Source organism: Hyperolius riggenbachi, chromosome 2, assembly GCF_040937935.1.
Source record: "Hyperolius riggenbachi isolate aHypRig1 chromosome 2, aHypRig1.pri, whole genome shotgun sequence".
In the NCBI taxonomy this organism is placed as follows: Eukaryota; Metazoa; Chordata; class Amphibia; order Anura; family Hyperoliidae; genus Hyperolius; species Hyperolius riggenbachi.
The window spans coordinates 143,736,956-143,754,733 of NC_090647.1; the positions used below are offsets into that span (position 1 = coordinate 143,736,956).

The 17,778-nt window shown below is 42.8% G+C and overlaps 1 protein-coding gene across 5 annotated transcripts in view; it reads left to right on the forward strand.

Annotated features, from left to right (window-relative positions):
• DGKA (diacylglycerol kinase alpha) overlaps positions 1-17,778 on the forward strand; it is a 245,608-nt gene that overhangs the window by 206,164 nt on the left and 21,666 nt on the right. For all 5 annotated transcript variants that reach the window (XM_068267592.1, XM_068267591.1, XM_068267594.1 and 2 more), the window contains 5 exons: positions 4,469-4,588; positions 6,506-6,623; positions 11,959-12,047; positions 12,209-12,328; positions 14,022-14,120. In XM_068267592.1, the coding sequence (XP_068123693.1) occupies positions 4,469-4,588; positions 6,506-6,623; positions 11,959-12,047; positions 12,209-12,328; positions 14,022-14,120 (546 nt within the window). The remainder of the gene's footprint in view (positions 1-4,468; positions 4,589-6,505; positions 6,624-11,958; positions 12,048-12,208; positions 12,329-14,021; positions 14,121-17,778) is intronic.

Consider the following 17,778-nt stretch of genomic DNA (forward strand, 5'->3'; position numbering starts at 1 on the left):
CCTTTAAAGTGGACCTCCATCCTAATTAAGATCCTGCAACCTTGCTATGTTTACCTGCAGTGTCTTGTCACACGAAGCTGTCCCGAAGACCCCGCATTGCTCGAATTCTTGCTTGGCCCCACCTCCCCTCTCTCCACGGAGAAAACCGCCAAGACATCTGCTGCAGTAGAGGTCTTGGTGTTTTTCTCTGGGGAGAGAGGGGAGGCGGGGTCTTCGGGACGTTTTCGTGTGACAAGACACTGCAGGTAAACATAACTTTTGTTTTCAGCAAGTTTGCAGGATCTTGTAAATTAGGATAGAGGTCCACTTTAAGCAATATTCATACACTGCTCTCCTATCATTAGAAGTGTTTAAAGAGAACCCGAGGTGGGTTTGAAGAATATTATCTGCATACAGAGGCTGGATCTGCCTATACAGCCCAGCCTCTGTTGCTATCCCAAACCCCTCTAAGGTCCCCCTGCACTCTGCAATCCCTCATAAATCACAGCCATGCTGCTGACAAACAGCTTGTCAGAGCTGGCTGTGTTTATCTCTATAGTGTCAGTCTGCTGCTCTCTCCGCCTCCTGCAGAACTCCAGTCCCCGCCTGCATCCCTTCCCTCCCTGCTGATTGGAAAGAAGGGACGGAGGCAGGGACCGGAGCTATGCAGGAGGCGGGGGAGCAGCTGAGACTGACACTACAGATGTAAACAGAGCCTCACAGCATGGCTGTGATTTATGAGGGATTGCAGAGTGCAGGGGGACCTTAGTGGGGTTTGGGATAGCAACAGAGGTTGGGCTGTATAGGCAGATCCAGCCTCTGTATGGAGATAACATTCTTTAAAAACACCTCGGGTTCTCTTTAAAGTGTACCTAAACTGAAGGGGGGAAAAGAGTTTCACTTACCTGGGGCTTCTACCAGCCCCTGCAGCCGCCCTGTGCCTGCGCCGTCACTCACTGACAGGCCATTCAATGGATTTTTGGGGACAGGAGCGTGAACGAGGACGTGTACGCAGGCGCAGTGGCCATTGACTGGCCAGGCCTGGGAAAATGCGGCTGCAGGGGGCTGGTAAAAGCCCCAGATAAGTGAGACTCTTTTTCCCTCCTTTGATTTAGGTTCACTTTAAAATCTCCTTGAAGTGAACCCGAGTTGAAAATAAACAGATGAGATAAACAATTGTATTTATCCTCCTACTCCTAAAAATGACCTTTTTTTTAATATCCCATGGTTTTATTTTATATTTAAACTTAGCATAGTGCTATTTGCTTTACGTGTGTTATGTACACAACACATGTGCAGCTAATATAACGCGAGTTGCGGTATATGCGCAATGCACCCTACACTGCTAGCGCAAACACCCAGAGCTGTCTACACACAGTAATATTACCACTGTTTTGTGAATATTCCCCACTATATTATAGTATACTAGCCAACCCGCGTCGTAGCATACGCCGCATCTATCTATCTAATAGAGTACGTGCCTCAACCTTGAAGCAAGAAGAAGTAGGCTTTCCATGAGAAAATGTATGCGTGCTCAAACACCAAGTTTAACCCTAGCAAGTCTGGCTTTGCAAATCCGGCCTAATTGGCTATTCATGAGGCAATGCTCATGCAAATATGCATTTGCTTTCGCATGCCAAACTATGCAGGGTCCAAAAACCAATACCGCAAAGCGATCGACCTGCGGGTATTAGTTCATGCTACATTAGCACTATCCAGGAGCGCCACGGGGAGGATTCCGAATGCCCCCATACAACCGGGGGACTGCGGGGTCCCAGGCTCTCTTACTGCCTGGGAACCACAGCGGCACCCCGGAGGGGGAGGCTGGGTGGTGCAGCTGCACCCCCCAAGTGTGGTCAGCGCCGGGGAGAGCCATCCGCACCCACCTCCCATATATTAAAAACAGGCACTTACCTTAACGTCCATTGCGTTCTGCAACATGCACATTAACTTGGGGGCACCACATGAGAAAGGAGTGAAGCATGGGTCACCCCGAGCTTTAGAGCTCAGGGCTGGCTCACATACAACACTCCGGGGTGGGGGGAGGACAGGCGCAGACAACTCACTCCAGGGCTCACACCACCAGAGCAAGCCATCCACCACCTGCCTCCAAAGGATACAACTGCAAAAAATGCTTTGCGTGCTCAAACACCAAGTTTAACCCTAGCAAGTCTGGCTTTCCAAATCTGGCCTAATTGGCTATTCATGAGGCAATGCTCATGCAAATATGCATTTGCTTTCGCATGCCAAACTATGCAGGGTCAAAAAACCAATACTGCAAAGTGCTCTCTCGCTGCCTGGGAACCACAGCGGCACCCCGGAGTGGGAGGCTGGGTGGCGCAGCCGCCCCCCCCCCCCCAAGCGTGGCCAGCGCTGGGGAGAGCCGTCCGCACCCACCTCCTAATATTAAAAACAGCCACTTACCTTAACGTCCATTGGGTTCTGCTACATGCGCATTAATTTTCTCATGGAAAGCATTTTGTGCAGTTTGTATCCTTTGGAGGCAGGTGGTGGATGGCTTGCTCCGGTGGTGTGAATCCTGGAGTGAGTGCGCCTGTCCTCCCCCCCCCCCCCCCCTGGAGTGCTGTATGTGAGCCAGCCCTGAGCTCTAAAGCTCGGGGTGACCCATGCTTCTCTCCTTTCTTATGTGGTGCCCCCAAATTAATGCGCATGTAGCAGAACGCAATGGACGTAAAGGTAAGTGCCTGTTTTTAATATTGGGAGGTGGGTGCAGACGGCTCTCCCCGGCGCTGGCCACACTTGGGGGGGGTCGTCCACGCCACCCAGCCTCCCCCTCCGGGGTGCCGCTGTGGTTTCCAGGCAGTGAGAGAGCCTGGGACCCTGCGGTCCCCCCAGTTGTATAAAAAGGGGGCATTGGGAATCCTCCCCGTGGCGCTCCTGGAGGCCTGGAGCACACCAAAAACTGCTAGCAGATCCGCAAAATGCTAGCAGATTTTGAAACGCCTTTTCTTATTTTTCTGTAGCATTTCACCTAGCATTTTGCGGTTTTGTAAAGCGTTTTTGGTGTAGTAGATTTCATATATTGTTACAGTAAAGCTGTTACTGAACAGCTTCTGTAACAAAAACGCCTGCAAAACCGCTCTGAACTGACGTTTTTCAGAGCGGTTTGCGTTTTTCATATACTTTACATTGGAGGCAGAAACGCCTCCGCAATCCAAAAAATGCCTCACCTCGGGAGTATGCGTTTCAGCAAAACGCCTCCAGCTCTGGTGTGCACCAGCCCATTGAAATACATTACCCAAGCGTATCCGCAGCCGCAAGTGGATCGCAAAACGCTGCCGAACCGCTCTGGTGTGCACTAAGCCGGATAGTGCTAATGTAGCATGTAGCAGGGTGACTGCTTTGTGGTATTGGTTTGTGCATGCATTTGCATGAGCATTGCCTCATGAATAGCCAATTAGGCCAGATTTGCAATGTCAGACTTGCTAGGGTAAGGCCTCTTTTCCATGGACTGTGAATAGGCAGTGAAATGGCTCTCAAACTCTCACAGCTGCTCACTGCTGCCTGGTAACTGCTTACTGCTGCCTGGTAACTGCTTGCTGCTGCTTGGTAACTGCTTGCTGCTGCCTGGTAACTGCTTGCTGCTGCCTGGTATCTGCTCACTGCTGCCTGGTAACTGCTTGTTGCTGCCTGGTAACTGCTTGTTGCTGCCTGGTATCTGCTCACTGCTGCCTGGTAACTGCATGCTTCTGCCGGGTAACTGCTTGTTGCTGCCTGGTATCTGCTCACTGCTGCCTGGTAACTGCTTGCTGCTGCCTGATAACTGCTTGCTGCTGCCTGGTAACTGCTTGCTGCTGCCTGGTAACTGCTTGTTGCTGCCTGGTATCTGCTCACTGCTGCCTGGTAACTGCTTGTTGCTGCCTGGTATCTGCTCGCTGCTGCCTGATAACTGCTTGCTGCTGCCTAGTAACTGCTTGTTGCTGCCTGGTATCTGCTCACTGCTGCCAACTGCTTGCTGAGCACACAGCTCAACAGTCCGTGGAAAAGAGGCCTTAAACTTGGTGTTTGAGCACGCATAAATTTTCTCATGCAAAGTACTTCTTCTTCTTGTTTGAAGGTTGAGGCACTTAGTCTATTATTTATATTATAGTATATTTGGAATCTACATTTTGAAAGGATTCTGTAGCACTGGCCACACAGATGACAATCTATGTAGTTTCATACATACGGTAGTGCGAGTTCATGCTGAAATGATCAATTCAAGTTATATTTAGTTTCAGCCTCATATTACTCTATAAATTATGCAGTAAGAGGCTGAAATAGACTTGGTATAATTTGAATAGATTGCTTTGGAGAGTCCTTATAGTATGCTGCTAAGGTACAATTGCCCAAAGATTGCTGAACCGCTACATGCAGGAAGATATAACGATTACCTAAACTCATGATACATTCAAGTATGAAGATTGCTGTATGAAATGGGATTGGTATATCCATGTGAATTATATATATCATGTTTGTTATTCTGCAGATGCTGGAAGAAATGATGAGACAAGTGGATTATGATGGCAATGGGACTGTTTCATATGAGGAATGGTTAAAGGGAGGACTAACCACAGTGCCCCTACTGGTGTTGCTGGGAATGGAAGCTGTAAGTTGAAGAGGAAATAAGTGAAATTATTGTACTGTGTTGTGAGAAAGGAGACTTTCATTTTAATACAGTTGGAATTATATATACATGAAATTATCTCAGCTGTGTTAACATTTTGCTAATAACAGACTTACAGTTATTAACTTACAACGTACTTCTACGAAAATGTAGCTAATCGCCATCTCCGATCCACATCACAAAACTTTTCTCTCCTTTGCATTGATGTTTACTTTGTATTTGACGTTATTATCCATCTATTCTGCTCCAGACTCTAAGCTCATAATTTTTCTCACCTCAATGATGACTTTCGCTCTCCCACTTCTCTTCCTATTGGTGTTCCCCAAGGCACAGTCTTTGACCCTGTGCTTCTCTCTCTACTCCTGATTCCTTGGCAAATTATCTATTTTGTTTCCATACTCTGACATTTGTACACAGATGACATACATATTATTCTGTGCATCCCAACTTGTCTCCTATCTTGGGAAAAGTTTCACAATTTCTCATCTCGGTTGTCTGACATATATCTGAACCTGAATAAGACTGAACTAATAATATTCCTTCCATCACCTTGAAAACCACTACCTGGAATCTGTACTATATGTCCTAGGAGTTTGATGGTCATTGGGATATTTTAAAGTTGTTTTACAAATTAAAGTAGCAGGTCCTAGAGATGTTCTGGATGTGGGGATTGCTAGTCAGTGCAGGTCAAAGGTGACACCAAGGCAATCTGACTGTAGAGTAGTTCACATCAGAATAAAATTCAGTCTGCCATGCTTTGTCTTAAAATCACTTTACAGGTCTTCTCAGCTTATATTTTTGACTTAATTTAAAGCAGAACTGTAGATACAAAATAAACACATTGTTTCACTTACCTGGGGCTTCCCCAAGCCCCCAGCAGCTGTCCTGTCCCGCGCCGAGTCTCCATGAGTCTCCGTTCCCCCGCCGCCGCTCCGTTCTGTACCTCGACTTGTAAGTCGATGCCAGCGCAGCCCTGCCAAGCATATCCTTTCTTCGCGTTCCCCTCTGCAATAGCGGGGGACGCAAAGAAAGGATACGTATGGCCTGAGCCGCGCAGTGGCCTGGCGGCGGGAGAACAGAGGCTCGTTGAGACTCGGCGCGGGACAGTACAGCTGCTGGGGGCTTGGGGAAGCCCCAGGTAAGTGAAACAATGTGCCTATTTTGTATCTACAGTTCCGCTTTAAGAATGCTTCCCTCCTAACTGTCCTATCCGTTCTTCCAATGACTTACTGCCATCTTCCTCGCTCATATCACATATGTGGCCTAGTGGTTTGCGCTTTCGCCTTGCAGCACTGGGTCCCTGATTCGAATCCCAGCCAGGGCACTATCTGCATGGGGTTTGTATGTTCTTGTGTCTGTGTGGGTTTCCTCCAGGCACTCCGGTTTCTTCTCACATTTGGATTTGCCCTAAATTAGCCATAGACTACGATACATACACTACATGATACATTGATAGACGTATGACTTTGGTAGGGATTAGATTATAAGCCTCTCTGAGGGACTGTTAAGTGGAAAGACAATATACTCTGTACAGTTTTGTGGAAGATGTTGGCTCTATATAAATACTAAATAATAATAATGACTGGCCTTGGACTTCTCTCATATTCTGTAAATCCCGCTCTTTCTTAAACAGTTTAATGAGCTTTCAAACCTATCACTTCAAAGGTGCCAAAGCATTTCCTAACCCTTCATTGCTAATTAAACAGATTCACATTTCCCCTACAATTGTAGGCCATAGTCCCCTGCTCTCAGAATGTAAAGGTCCTCTTCTGTCATGGTTTGTGATCTATAGCCACTATTTCTTATTTAGTGCTACCAAATATGTTGGTGCTTCACAAAGATGATGATAATGAATTGAAAATACCCCAGCAATAATTTTGTGTATATTGTTTTATACAGAATATTAAAGATGATGGTCAACATTTGTGGCGTCTTAAACATTTTAACAGACCTGTGTATTGTAATGTGTGTGAAGCATTGCTGTTTGGGGTCCGGAAGCAAGGCCTGTGCTGCACATGTAAGTATACAGAAAAAACAATAGGTATATAAATAGCCAGAAAGATTGCTATGCCGAGCCTCGTATACCCATAGCTACTTTCTGCAAGATTCATACAACTGCTGGACCTTGATGTTCCACAAAAGAAAGGTCATCATGTTGTACTGACATTCATAGATCACCACTATATATAGATAGTCCTACTGTGTTATCTGTTTTTACACAACAAGTTGATCTTGGACACTTTTTTAATTTTTGGTCATCTCTGTGTCATTCATGTTTGTCCAGAGCATTAGCGCTTGGCTAATCTTTGTTTAAAAATTAGTTTTATCTCTTAGTGGCAAGCCGTTGCATTAAAACATCATGCTAGAGCCTCTTAACGGCTCCAGGACGTTTTAATGCATAGTGTGCCCCCGCCGCCATGCACGTGTGCACGCCTGCCTGCTGCTCGTTAGCTAGTGGTGACAAAGTACAATTGCACACACACCATACATTTTTAATTAAAAATTAATAAAAATAATCCCTTCCACTAAAAAAAAACATAAATAGTTGCTCAGGGGCTTTTTTTTAAATATGTATGTCATTAGGGTATATTACTGTCATTTTACTACGTAAGGGCTTGTTATTATGTACCAGGCACATAACCCTCCCCCCCCCCCCCCCCCCCAAATGACACCTATATTTCCCAAAAAAATATTGTCACTATACATTGTACTAGGAACATCATTTAAAAGTTGTTATAGCCGGGGCTTAACTGGCAAATAAAATGTGTGGGTTTTATTTATAGTAGCTTTGCTTATTTTAAATCTATAGTGGATATAATTGGAAAAATTGTGTATTTTTTTCCTTGTTTTTTTCCAACAAAATGCATAGAAAATAAAGTAATTACTGAAAATAAGGAAGCCTAATTTGTGGCGAAAAAAAAAAATGTTTTGATAATTTTGTTATAATTAGTAGTAATAAAGTTATTGGCAACTGAAAGGGAGGAGTGCTGACAGGTAAAAATTGCTCTGGTCCGTTAGGGTAAAAACCCCTTGGGGTGGAGCGGTTAAAGTAACATGATAGGTTTAGACTTACAGTGGCTATACACTTAAAGGTAGCTTACAGGTACATTGTTTGATCTACTACCAGATAGACCAGTCTCAACCAGGGTTCCCTGGAACCTCAGAGTTCCTTGAGTACTCTGCAGGGGTTCCTTGGCATTTCCCCCCCTCGTGGGGGAAGTACAATAGAGCACATTATAATAGGGGGTACTGTAAAAATAAGCACTAAATTGGGGGTCAGAATAATAATGAGCACATTAATAAAAAGCACTAGGATAAGGAGACAGTATAATGAGTGGCAGTATAATAGGGGGTAGTGAAATAGACAGCCTCACCTACTTTTAAAGACCGTGCCTCCTGCAAAACAAATGCAGGGGTTCCTCGGGGTCAAAAACATTGTTTGCAGGGGTTCCTTGAGTTCCAAAAGCTATTTGCAGGGTTCCTCCAGGGTAAAAAGGTTGAGAAAGGCTGAGATAGACCATCACATAGATCCTTCTCTGATAAAATCTGATCACAGAGGGATCTATTGCCTACCCACACACTGCACATCGATTTCCAATAGATTTCAGCACAAAATCTATTGGAAATTGTCCTGCTATCGCCTCCAAGTGTATATGTGTCACTCGTGTGCTTGTGTGCAGTGTTGTGACCTCCTACATGCACCAGTGACACCGGAGGAAACCAGAATTCATACTGACATGACAGGTGGGCCATCAACACTACATGCAGCCATGGGGGGAGGGGGGCAAAAAAACAGCCAAGATTTTCCAGAATTTCCAATAGATTCTTTCAATGGATCAATCAGACAGCCATGCTGCAGCACCTATTCTCCTCTAATTCGATGAAATTATTGGATCAAAAGATGAATTGGCCAGCAAAATCAAGGAGTTAAACCCTACTGATCTCTGATTTATCTGATTGATATTTGAATTGATATCTCCCTGATATTGATTCTGTAGATGGTTACCACCTTGCAACAACATATATTCAGCAGAAATATAGTACAATATTGATCACTGTCACCACTGTCTGTCTTTTATACTGTTCAGTGCAGTACAAAGGTATGATGCCACTGATTGCACAATGCTCTCACCCTGCCACTCCCTCCCATCCACATTCCTGCCGGAGTCAGTGGCCAAAAGACCAGTGGTCAGCCAAATATTGATCAGATTTTACAGATTTTTTGTTAAATTTACTGCTTTTTTAATCTTTTGAATAAGCTCTTAAAGTGTATGGTTGTCTTTAGAGACATGGTTAAGGTTAGTGCTCAACTTTGATTTGTGCCGGGTTTCAGGTGTGAAAGTTTAGGGTACCTGGAAAACGAGTACTGTAATGAGTACTTTAATGAGTAGTTAAGTTTATGATCAAGCATAGCTAGGGGCAATCAGACAGGTCACAGATAATTATTATTAGACTGTAGAAGTGGGCAACAGGTGACAGGAGACAAACCCAATGCAAGTAACTATGAGGCTGAAATAAAGTCAGGAACAGACCAAGGAAAATCAGCAGAATTTTCATTCATTATAGGTATTAAAAAAATATATGTTAAAATGGATTTAAAGATGCCTTTCTAAGGGCTATAATGAAGAAAAAAAATGTTTTGTTTTGGCCTTGTTGCCACATTGTAAGCATACATTCTGGTTTTTGATCACAAGGTTTGCTGATACACCATGCATCTGATCCAACTAATTTAGAGCCATAAAAGGTCCCCTTTATAGTATTCACACAATACAAGCAGTGGAACAGGAATAGGGGAGAATTAAGCTTTGTACGCATGCTCAACAAAATTTGTTTGAAACTGCCACAGTTTTGACAGATTTCACCGTATTGCACAAGAAATGTGGTAAAAACGTAGCTAAACAACAACAGTGAGCAACCGATTTCAGGCATTTAGCCCAATCCATGTGGTGGATCAGTTCAGACAACTGTTGGGTAGATAGAGTGCAGTTGGCCACATGTGTACAATGTTGTTTAAACAACATTGTTCTACAGAATGCATGCATGGCACATGTGATGTTGCTTCCGCTTGCGCACGCAGTATTTAAATGAGTAGGTCATTTGCAATATTGTTGTGTGGAAAACATCATAGACTTGTCGTTTGTCTTTGTTGTCATTTCCACAACGTTAGTCATTTGTTAGTGACGACTTTTTTTAGAATGTGTGTATGGATCTGTTTCCATACAGAGTTTGTTGTATATAAGTGATTGCGCTTTTCTGCCTGTATTTGAATGTGATTGCGCATGTAAGTATCTGTATGCAAAGAGTTCAATAAAAAATGTATTGTGCTAAGGTAGTGAATACTATATAGTATTGGCCAAAAATATTGACACCCTTGTATTTATGCCACAAAACACACCACATCTCCCAGGAAATCGCAGATTACACATGCTTTGGCAATGTCATGTTTATTCTTTTGTTGACACTGGAAGAACACAAGAAAGTAGAGGGGAAAAAATTCTGAGACATACCACACAAGACAGTAAAAATGGCCTGGTCAAAATAATTTGCACTTTCAACATACCGGTAATACTTGGTAACACAGTCTTTGAAAGAAATAACTGATGTTAATCACTTTCTGTAACAATCAAGAAGGTTGATTCACTAAGGAGCGTTAATGTGCAGATAGCGCACGTTAAGATGACCAGCCTTTACGCAATTTATGCAGTGACTTATGTAAATTGCAGAACACGCTATAAACATGCACCACTAACAGTACATTTGCATCTTACTCAAGCAACCTAAGTGGTGCATAAATATAACCCATACCGCATTGCGTACGTCGCTACGTAAATTGAATAAATGCTTAAATGCTGGTAATCTTAACATGCACTTACCTGTACATGTTAAGATTAACAATATTTAGTGAATAACCCCCCCATGGGTCTCTAACATCTCTACTGGAATTTGGGACCATGATATCTTTACCACCAGCTCCAAGTTTCTGATATTTGAAGGGTTCCTTTTCCCAAATCCTGTTTTTAGATATCCGTGAAGGTGCTCCTTAGGATTTAGATTTGAACTCATTGCTGGCCACTTTAGAACTCTGTAGTGCCTTGTCTCAAACCATTTCTGGGTGCTTTTTGAAGTATACTTTGGGTCATTATTTGCTGTAAGACCCATGACCGATATCTAAGGCACATCTTTTAGGTACTGTGCCCTACCAGCGACCCTCCTAAATATTTGGCTGTAAGGAGTAAGGACCATGTTGTTTTCTTTCAAGACTTCTTTTCATTTTCAATCAATTGATGGACATTCTTGAAGAAGAATTGTGACTTTCAAGGGTAAATTTTAACAAATGCCAATCTGGCTTTTTTATTTTCTGCGTTAGCAGTGAGGTCCCCCTGGGTCTCTTGCTATAGCATCTCTCTTTATTCAGATGATGACAGATCGTGCAAGCTGATGCTGTTGTTCCCTGTGCCTGCACACCAATATGGAAGGGAAAAGTGCAGCAGTATAGAAGGTTAATGCATAGTACAGGTCTGACCACAAGTGGTTAATAAATAAAACCTCCACACTCTGCCCAAGATAGATAATAATGCCCTGTGCAAAATGTTATAGAAGAATAAAAAATACACACCAGCGTGCAATAATATGCATGCCTATGAAGGACAAGGTGAATCTATGCGGATCTATGGAACACACACTGAGAGGGATGCATGAGGGGTAGTATACATATCAAGAATCTCTCTGGAAACCTCCGCCTTGCTATGCCCAGCCCTCAAGCTTGGCAACCACCAGTTTAGACTGTCGAGTGGGCAGCGGCAACGCAGATAGGTGTGACCAGAGCCTCGGCAGAGATTTTGAAAAATAACCCCACGGCCGCAATTCAAAGGGGTGCAAGCAATCACCCACCTGGTCAAAGTTAGGCTTATCAGATATTTAACCCTTAAACTCCCAGCCCTATATCATTAAGTCATGACAGGCTATGTCTTTTTTACTTTAGGTACCCTTTAAAGTTTTGTGTGTAATGCCACAGATTTTGGCCATGACTTATTACCGTCATGACCATCATAGAGGAAACAATGACTGGACAAATCAGAATATTTTCTTTCAGTCTTCCCTTGATAAGCCAGTGGTGTCTGCGGGCACCACCCTCCTACACAGCGTAGACATGAATGCCTAAGTGACTTGAGTGCATGCAGCTGCTGTAAGTGACATGTTTGGATGGATCATGCCTGCACTGTTTACGGCTGGCTTTAGTGGCCGTTGGTCAGTTTAAAAATGAACAGAAAATATGAAACAAAGGCACATGTTCTGTTTGTGTTTTTCTTTATAAATTCTTGGTTTTACATAATGTATCTTTTCTTCTACAGTTTGTAAGTTTACTGTGCATGAACGCTGTGCTCGCAAAGCACCAAATAGCTGCATCAGCACCTATGCCAAATCCCGCAAAGATGCCAGTGTAAGTGTCATGAAGTCCTAGGCCAGTCTCACATAAACTATGCCCATCTCCTTGTGATTTATTGTTTCCTAGTCTTCAGTTACCATCCCTCTGATGCCTGTGGTGTGAACATGTAAGCTGCTGTCACACGGTGCACGGTAATTCTTTCTCTGCTTCCTCAGGGACAGACGCACATATGGGTTAGAGGAGGATGTGAAGCCAACAAGTGCGACAAATGTCAGAAAAAAATAAAAAGCTTCCAGTGTCTCACCGGCCAGCGGTGTGTCTGGTGTCACATGAAGGTAAGGACACTTAGCAAAATACACATGCTTCTTCTTATTGTGCCCATACATGGTACCATTTTTTCATCCAATCCTACCATTTCTATGTAATATAAGGGAACTGCCTAAATTATCCTTTCAGTATATTCACTTAATTTACCCTTCTACTACATAGAAATGGTAAGATTGGATGAAAAAAATTGTACCATGTATGTGCACCATTAGATTTAAATACGCATTTTGTAGACCATTTTTTAAGCTATTCTGTTTACCGATCTGATTTTTTTTTTATTATTTTAAATCGGATACAATTTTTAGTAAATGATCGTATTTTTGAACAGGTTATTCAGATTCTATTACAGGAAAACAAATTAGCTGGTGGGCCCAATGGATCGTATTACCAATCATTTCCTTGAAGGACACCTGAAGTGAGAGGGATATGGAAGCTGCCATATTTATTTCCTTTTAAACAGTGTCAGTTGCCTGGCAGTCCTGCTGATCTTTCACTTAACAGCAGTGTCTGAATCGCCCACCTGAAACTAGCAAGTGGGAAATCCAACCAAACATGTGATCTGCATGCTTGTTCAGGGTCTACAGCTAAAAGTATTAGAGGCAGAGGATCAGCAGGCCAGATGGGCAATGTGCATTGTTTAAAAGGAAACAAATATGGAAGCCTCCATATCCCTCTAACGTCATGTGCCTATTAAAAGAGCTGGTCCATTGATGTGGCAGATTTTTAAATAGATAAGTTCACAACTTTGATTATGGGGAATAGTTTGGATTCTGTAATGCTGTGGATAGATTAAATACCATCTTGTTTATCGATCTGAATAATCTTATCAAAAATATGATAATTCGCTAAAAATCACACTGTTAATGGGCACCTTTTGTTTTCTCAAGCTGTGATAAGCTTACACACACCGGAGTTACAAGCAAGGCTCATGTTCACCCACTTCACTCCCAGAAAAGTGAATCAGACAGACTTGCCTGATTTTCTCAGGTATTAACCATGTGCCTTTAAGCCATACTCACCATTTATAAAATGGGTATTTGTATTACACATTCTTGAATTTTCAAAAATCTACAGAACACCATGATGTCAACTTGTACACATAAATAATAAAAAACACTAAAATATATTTTCCAATGAATATAAATTGGAATATGTGATTGTAGTTTGAAGCCAGATTTGATGAATTTCTTTGATAGCATTAATGAAATTCATTCAATTTTTTGCACACTGAGAGAGGATGAAACTATGTGCTAAAGTGAATTAAAATACGCAAATGTACATTTATGATACAAATTATATGTACATTGCGTTACAAGACATGGTTTAATTACCCTACATTCCTTTTCTTGTGCTTCTTGTGAAAGAAATACAGCGCCAGGGAAGATGATGGCGCTATATAAATCAATAACAATAATGATACTTGTGGAAATACAGATAGATCACTGGTTGATCTTTAAGTTCTGAATTGTAATTAATAGTAATGCTACCTTAATAATGTTCATAAAATATTGTCACTTGCCTAGGACAATAGCTGAGTCATTGTAGGTATAATTAGGTAGTGCACTATAGACATGAGACAATTTGCATATGACGGGGATACAGCCAATGGCAAGAAAGATCTGCTTGCTAGATATAAGAACAGCCGATAGTTGACAAATATGCTCCATTAAAACATGTTGTTTTTTTTCTTATTCATTTTAGGTTCATGATGAATGTGTTCCCATAATGCCTCTGAAGTGCGATGGTGGCATCCTGCGAGACCATATACTACCCCCTTCTTGTATTTATCCAGTAATTCTGGTGTGTAAAACCAATTGTATTACTGCAGTATTTCAAAGATCAATTTAAAGGACACCCGAAGTGATAAGAATATGGAGGCTGCCATATTTATTTCCTTTTAAACAAGACCTGCTGCCTGGCAGCCCTGCCTTCATGCATCAGTAGTGCCTGAATGACACATCTGAAATAACAATTCAGTCAAACTTAATTCAATTAACTGATTTGTTGCATGCTTGTTCAGGGACGATGGCTGATGGTGCCCATACACCATTAGGCAGATGATCAGCAGGACAGTCAAGCAACTTGCCTTGTTTAAAAGGAAATAAATATGGCATCCTCCACACACCTCTCACTTCAGATGTCATTTAAGGTAAATATAAAAAAAATCATGCAGTGTGTTCAGTAAACATGTTTATTTCTGGCCAGTATTAATCAGCTTCCTACAAACTCCTTCACAGCAACTTTCAGGCTGGTAAAGGGAGGGCTTCACTGTGAGCCAGTTAGTCTCTACTGCATTAACAGTGCTGTCAGTGTGTTTCCTATAGACATGATACTGTACTTTTTTATCTGACAATCTGGTAAATAAAAGGCAATTCAAACTCCTCAGTGAATGACGATTCCTCACCAAAAACCCATGAATGAGACTAGTGCTGACTAGATCAGCACTGTGTCACCCTCCACATAAGCTCCTATTAGTAGTAGTATGCGATGGTGAGGCCATTTTGTTTGGTTCAAATGGACTTACTGTAACGATCGGTGTCAGCACACAGAGAGAATCTGATTATTGGTGATCTGCAGTATCACCAAGAATACAGATATATACCCGATTATTGATGATCTGAAGAATCACCAATAATACAAGTACAGTGTATAACTAACCTCTCGACACCTCTGTAGTGTGAGTGTTTGGTGCAACTGTAATGACTTTGAGTGGGACCACCCGGGGAGTAGGTGGTCCTTGGCCGTATGGGAAATACCTCCCTCTGGGAAGTGTGAAGCCCTTCCAACAGCCTGAGACTTCCAAAGGGGTGGAGCCCCAGGCTGAATAGCTGTAAGGCCTTGTGGCTGAGTGACACCTAGAAGGTGGGCGTCACAAGCAGGACTGGAGACTAATCTCTCAATGGAGAGGGATAGCTCGCAAGATCGGGCAGGCGGGGTCGGCAACACACGGGCAGATAAGGTACAGAGACAAAGGGCTGATTCGGTATCCAGGGACAGGCAGGGTTGGCAACAGGTAATCAGATATGTGAAGGTACCGAATCAGAAAGCAGAAGGATAGTCAGAGATGCAATAAGTCACAACATATATCAACAATGTCTAGTCTTGGGTGTGAGGTCTGTGGTCCTAACACCCTGGAACTAGTCTGAGGAATACACAGTGTCCCTAGTCTTGGGTGTGAGGTCCGTGGTCTCAACACCCTGGAACTAGTCTGAAGTATAACACAATAGTAACACAGAAGTAATCTGGCTCAGTGTGAATTCCCAGGTCCTCCTGGTTCTAACACACTGTGGGATCTGACTATGGTCTGAGTGCTTTCACGTAAGTGTTCGCAACGGCAGACAACTTGAGACTGTAGTAACTATATATAGAGCGGCGCTCACCAGCACCACCCCTCGCTGATCAACCAGTAGCTACTCGCTCTGAGATCAGCTGACCAACCTGGTCAGCTGATCCCTCCTCGTTTGCCATAAAGGTTCTGCCTCTCAGCGCGCGCGCGCGTATTCCTCAATCTGTGTGCACTAACAGACCCAGCCACCTCAGATGCACGCTGCTGCGTGCAAACCGCCGGCCTGGACGCGGAACCAGCCGCCTTGCCGTCAGTCCGCGCGGCGGCTTTTCCGCAAACTCTTACACTTACCTCCTAAAAGACAAGAAAAAGGGACACTTTAAGACACACCCCTACCACATGCCACACCCCTAGTCACTGATACCAGAACTAATTCAGAAGCAAAAGATAATAGTTTTATCATTTTGACCACAATGGTTTTTTCTATCATCATTCATTCTCCTTCATTTTAACATTTGAAAATAAAAAAAATATATCAATTTAAATGATAGAAATAATGTTTAGAGTCATTTTTTTCAGTAGAAAAATACATATATTTACATCTGTACATGAGTCCTAAAAAAGAGACAAATAAGGAAAAAAGAGGGATATAAATCCCAAAGAGGGGCTGTCCCTCTTAAGAATGGACAGTTGGGAGTTGGGAGCTATGTTTATTATGCTGGGTACACACCATACAATTTTGTGTTATACTGGGAATACACGGCTCGATTCTGAGCTGATAAGATGGTTAGATAGATAATTTCCGACATGTCCGAACACCGTTCGTTCATCTTGCCGATCGATTTGTCATTAAAGAGACTCCGTAACAAAAATTGCATCCTGTTTTTTATCCTCCTACAAGTTCCAAAAGCTATTCTAATGTGTTCTGGCTTACTGCCGCACGTTCTACTATCACCATCTCTGTAATAAATCAACTTATCTCTCACTTGTCAGACTTGTCAGCCTGTGTCTGGAAGGCTGCCAAGTTCTTCAGTGTTGTGGTTCTGTGATGCATCTCCCCCCTCCAGGCCCCTCTCTGCACACTGCCTGTGTATTATTTAGATTAGGACAGCTTCTCTCTTATCTTTTACAAGCTGGATAAATCCTCCTCTGAGCTGGCTGGGCTTTCACATACTGAGGAATTACATACAGGCAGAGCTGTCTGCACTCTGCAGGAAGAAACAGCCTGACACTTCAGTGGAAGATAGCTGCAGGGGGAAAGAAACACACAAATGATCTCTTGAGATTCAAAAGGAAGGGTGTATACAACCTGCTTGTGTATGGATGTATTTTCTGTGTGTGGACATACTGTACATCAACCTACTTCCTGTTTTGGTGGCCATTTTGTTTGTTTATAAACAAACTTTTTAAAACTGTTTTTAACCACTTTTAATGCGGCGAGGAGCGGCGAAATTGTGACAGAGGGTAATAGGAGATGTCCCCTAACGCACTGGTATGTTTACTTTTGTGCGATTTTAACAATACAGATTCTCTTTAAAGTGAATTGAAAAAAGATAAGAAAAACAAGCAGAAGATAAGAGAATCGAGCGGGCAAAACGATTGGGTGCAGAATCGAGCGCCAGAATCGACCCGTGTATTCCCAGCATTAGTTGGTTCGATAGATAATTTCCAACATGTCCGATCTTATTTTCGATTTTTTTTCTGATCGATTTCTCATAGAAGTAAATGGAAATAGATAAAAAAAAAGATAACAGGAAAGAATCGGAAATTGATAGGAAAATCGACTGAAAAAACGCATCGTGTGTACCCAGCATAAGGCTCCCTGCACACTGCATGCGATTCTGATTCCGGTTTTTAATCGGTTTTTACATCCGATTCCAATTCCGATTTTTTCTCTTTACTGCATGCTGCGTTTTTTGATCCGTTTTTCTGTTAAATGTATTCAGGGAAAATCGGGATTGAAAATCGGAAACGGAATCGGAAAACGGATTTGCAGTGTGCAGGGAGCCTAAGAGAGAGCAGCAGAGGTATCCTGCTGGGCTGTATGAATCACATACCGGCTGGAAAGATTTACTGGTCATTTGCAGATAAGACATATCACATATACTGGTGTACTTACTGTACTACATCATCTCCCCACTCTGCTACCCATAACAGTCTTTCCAAAAGATC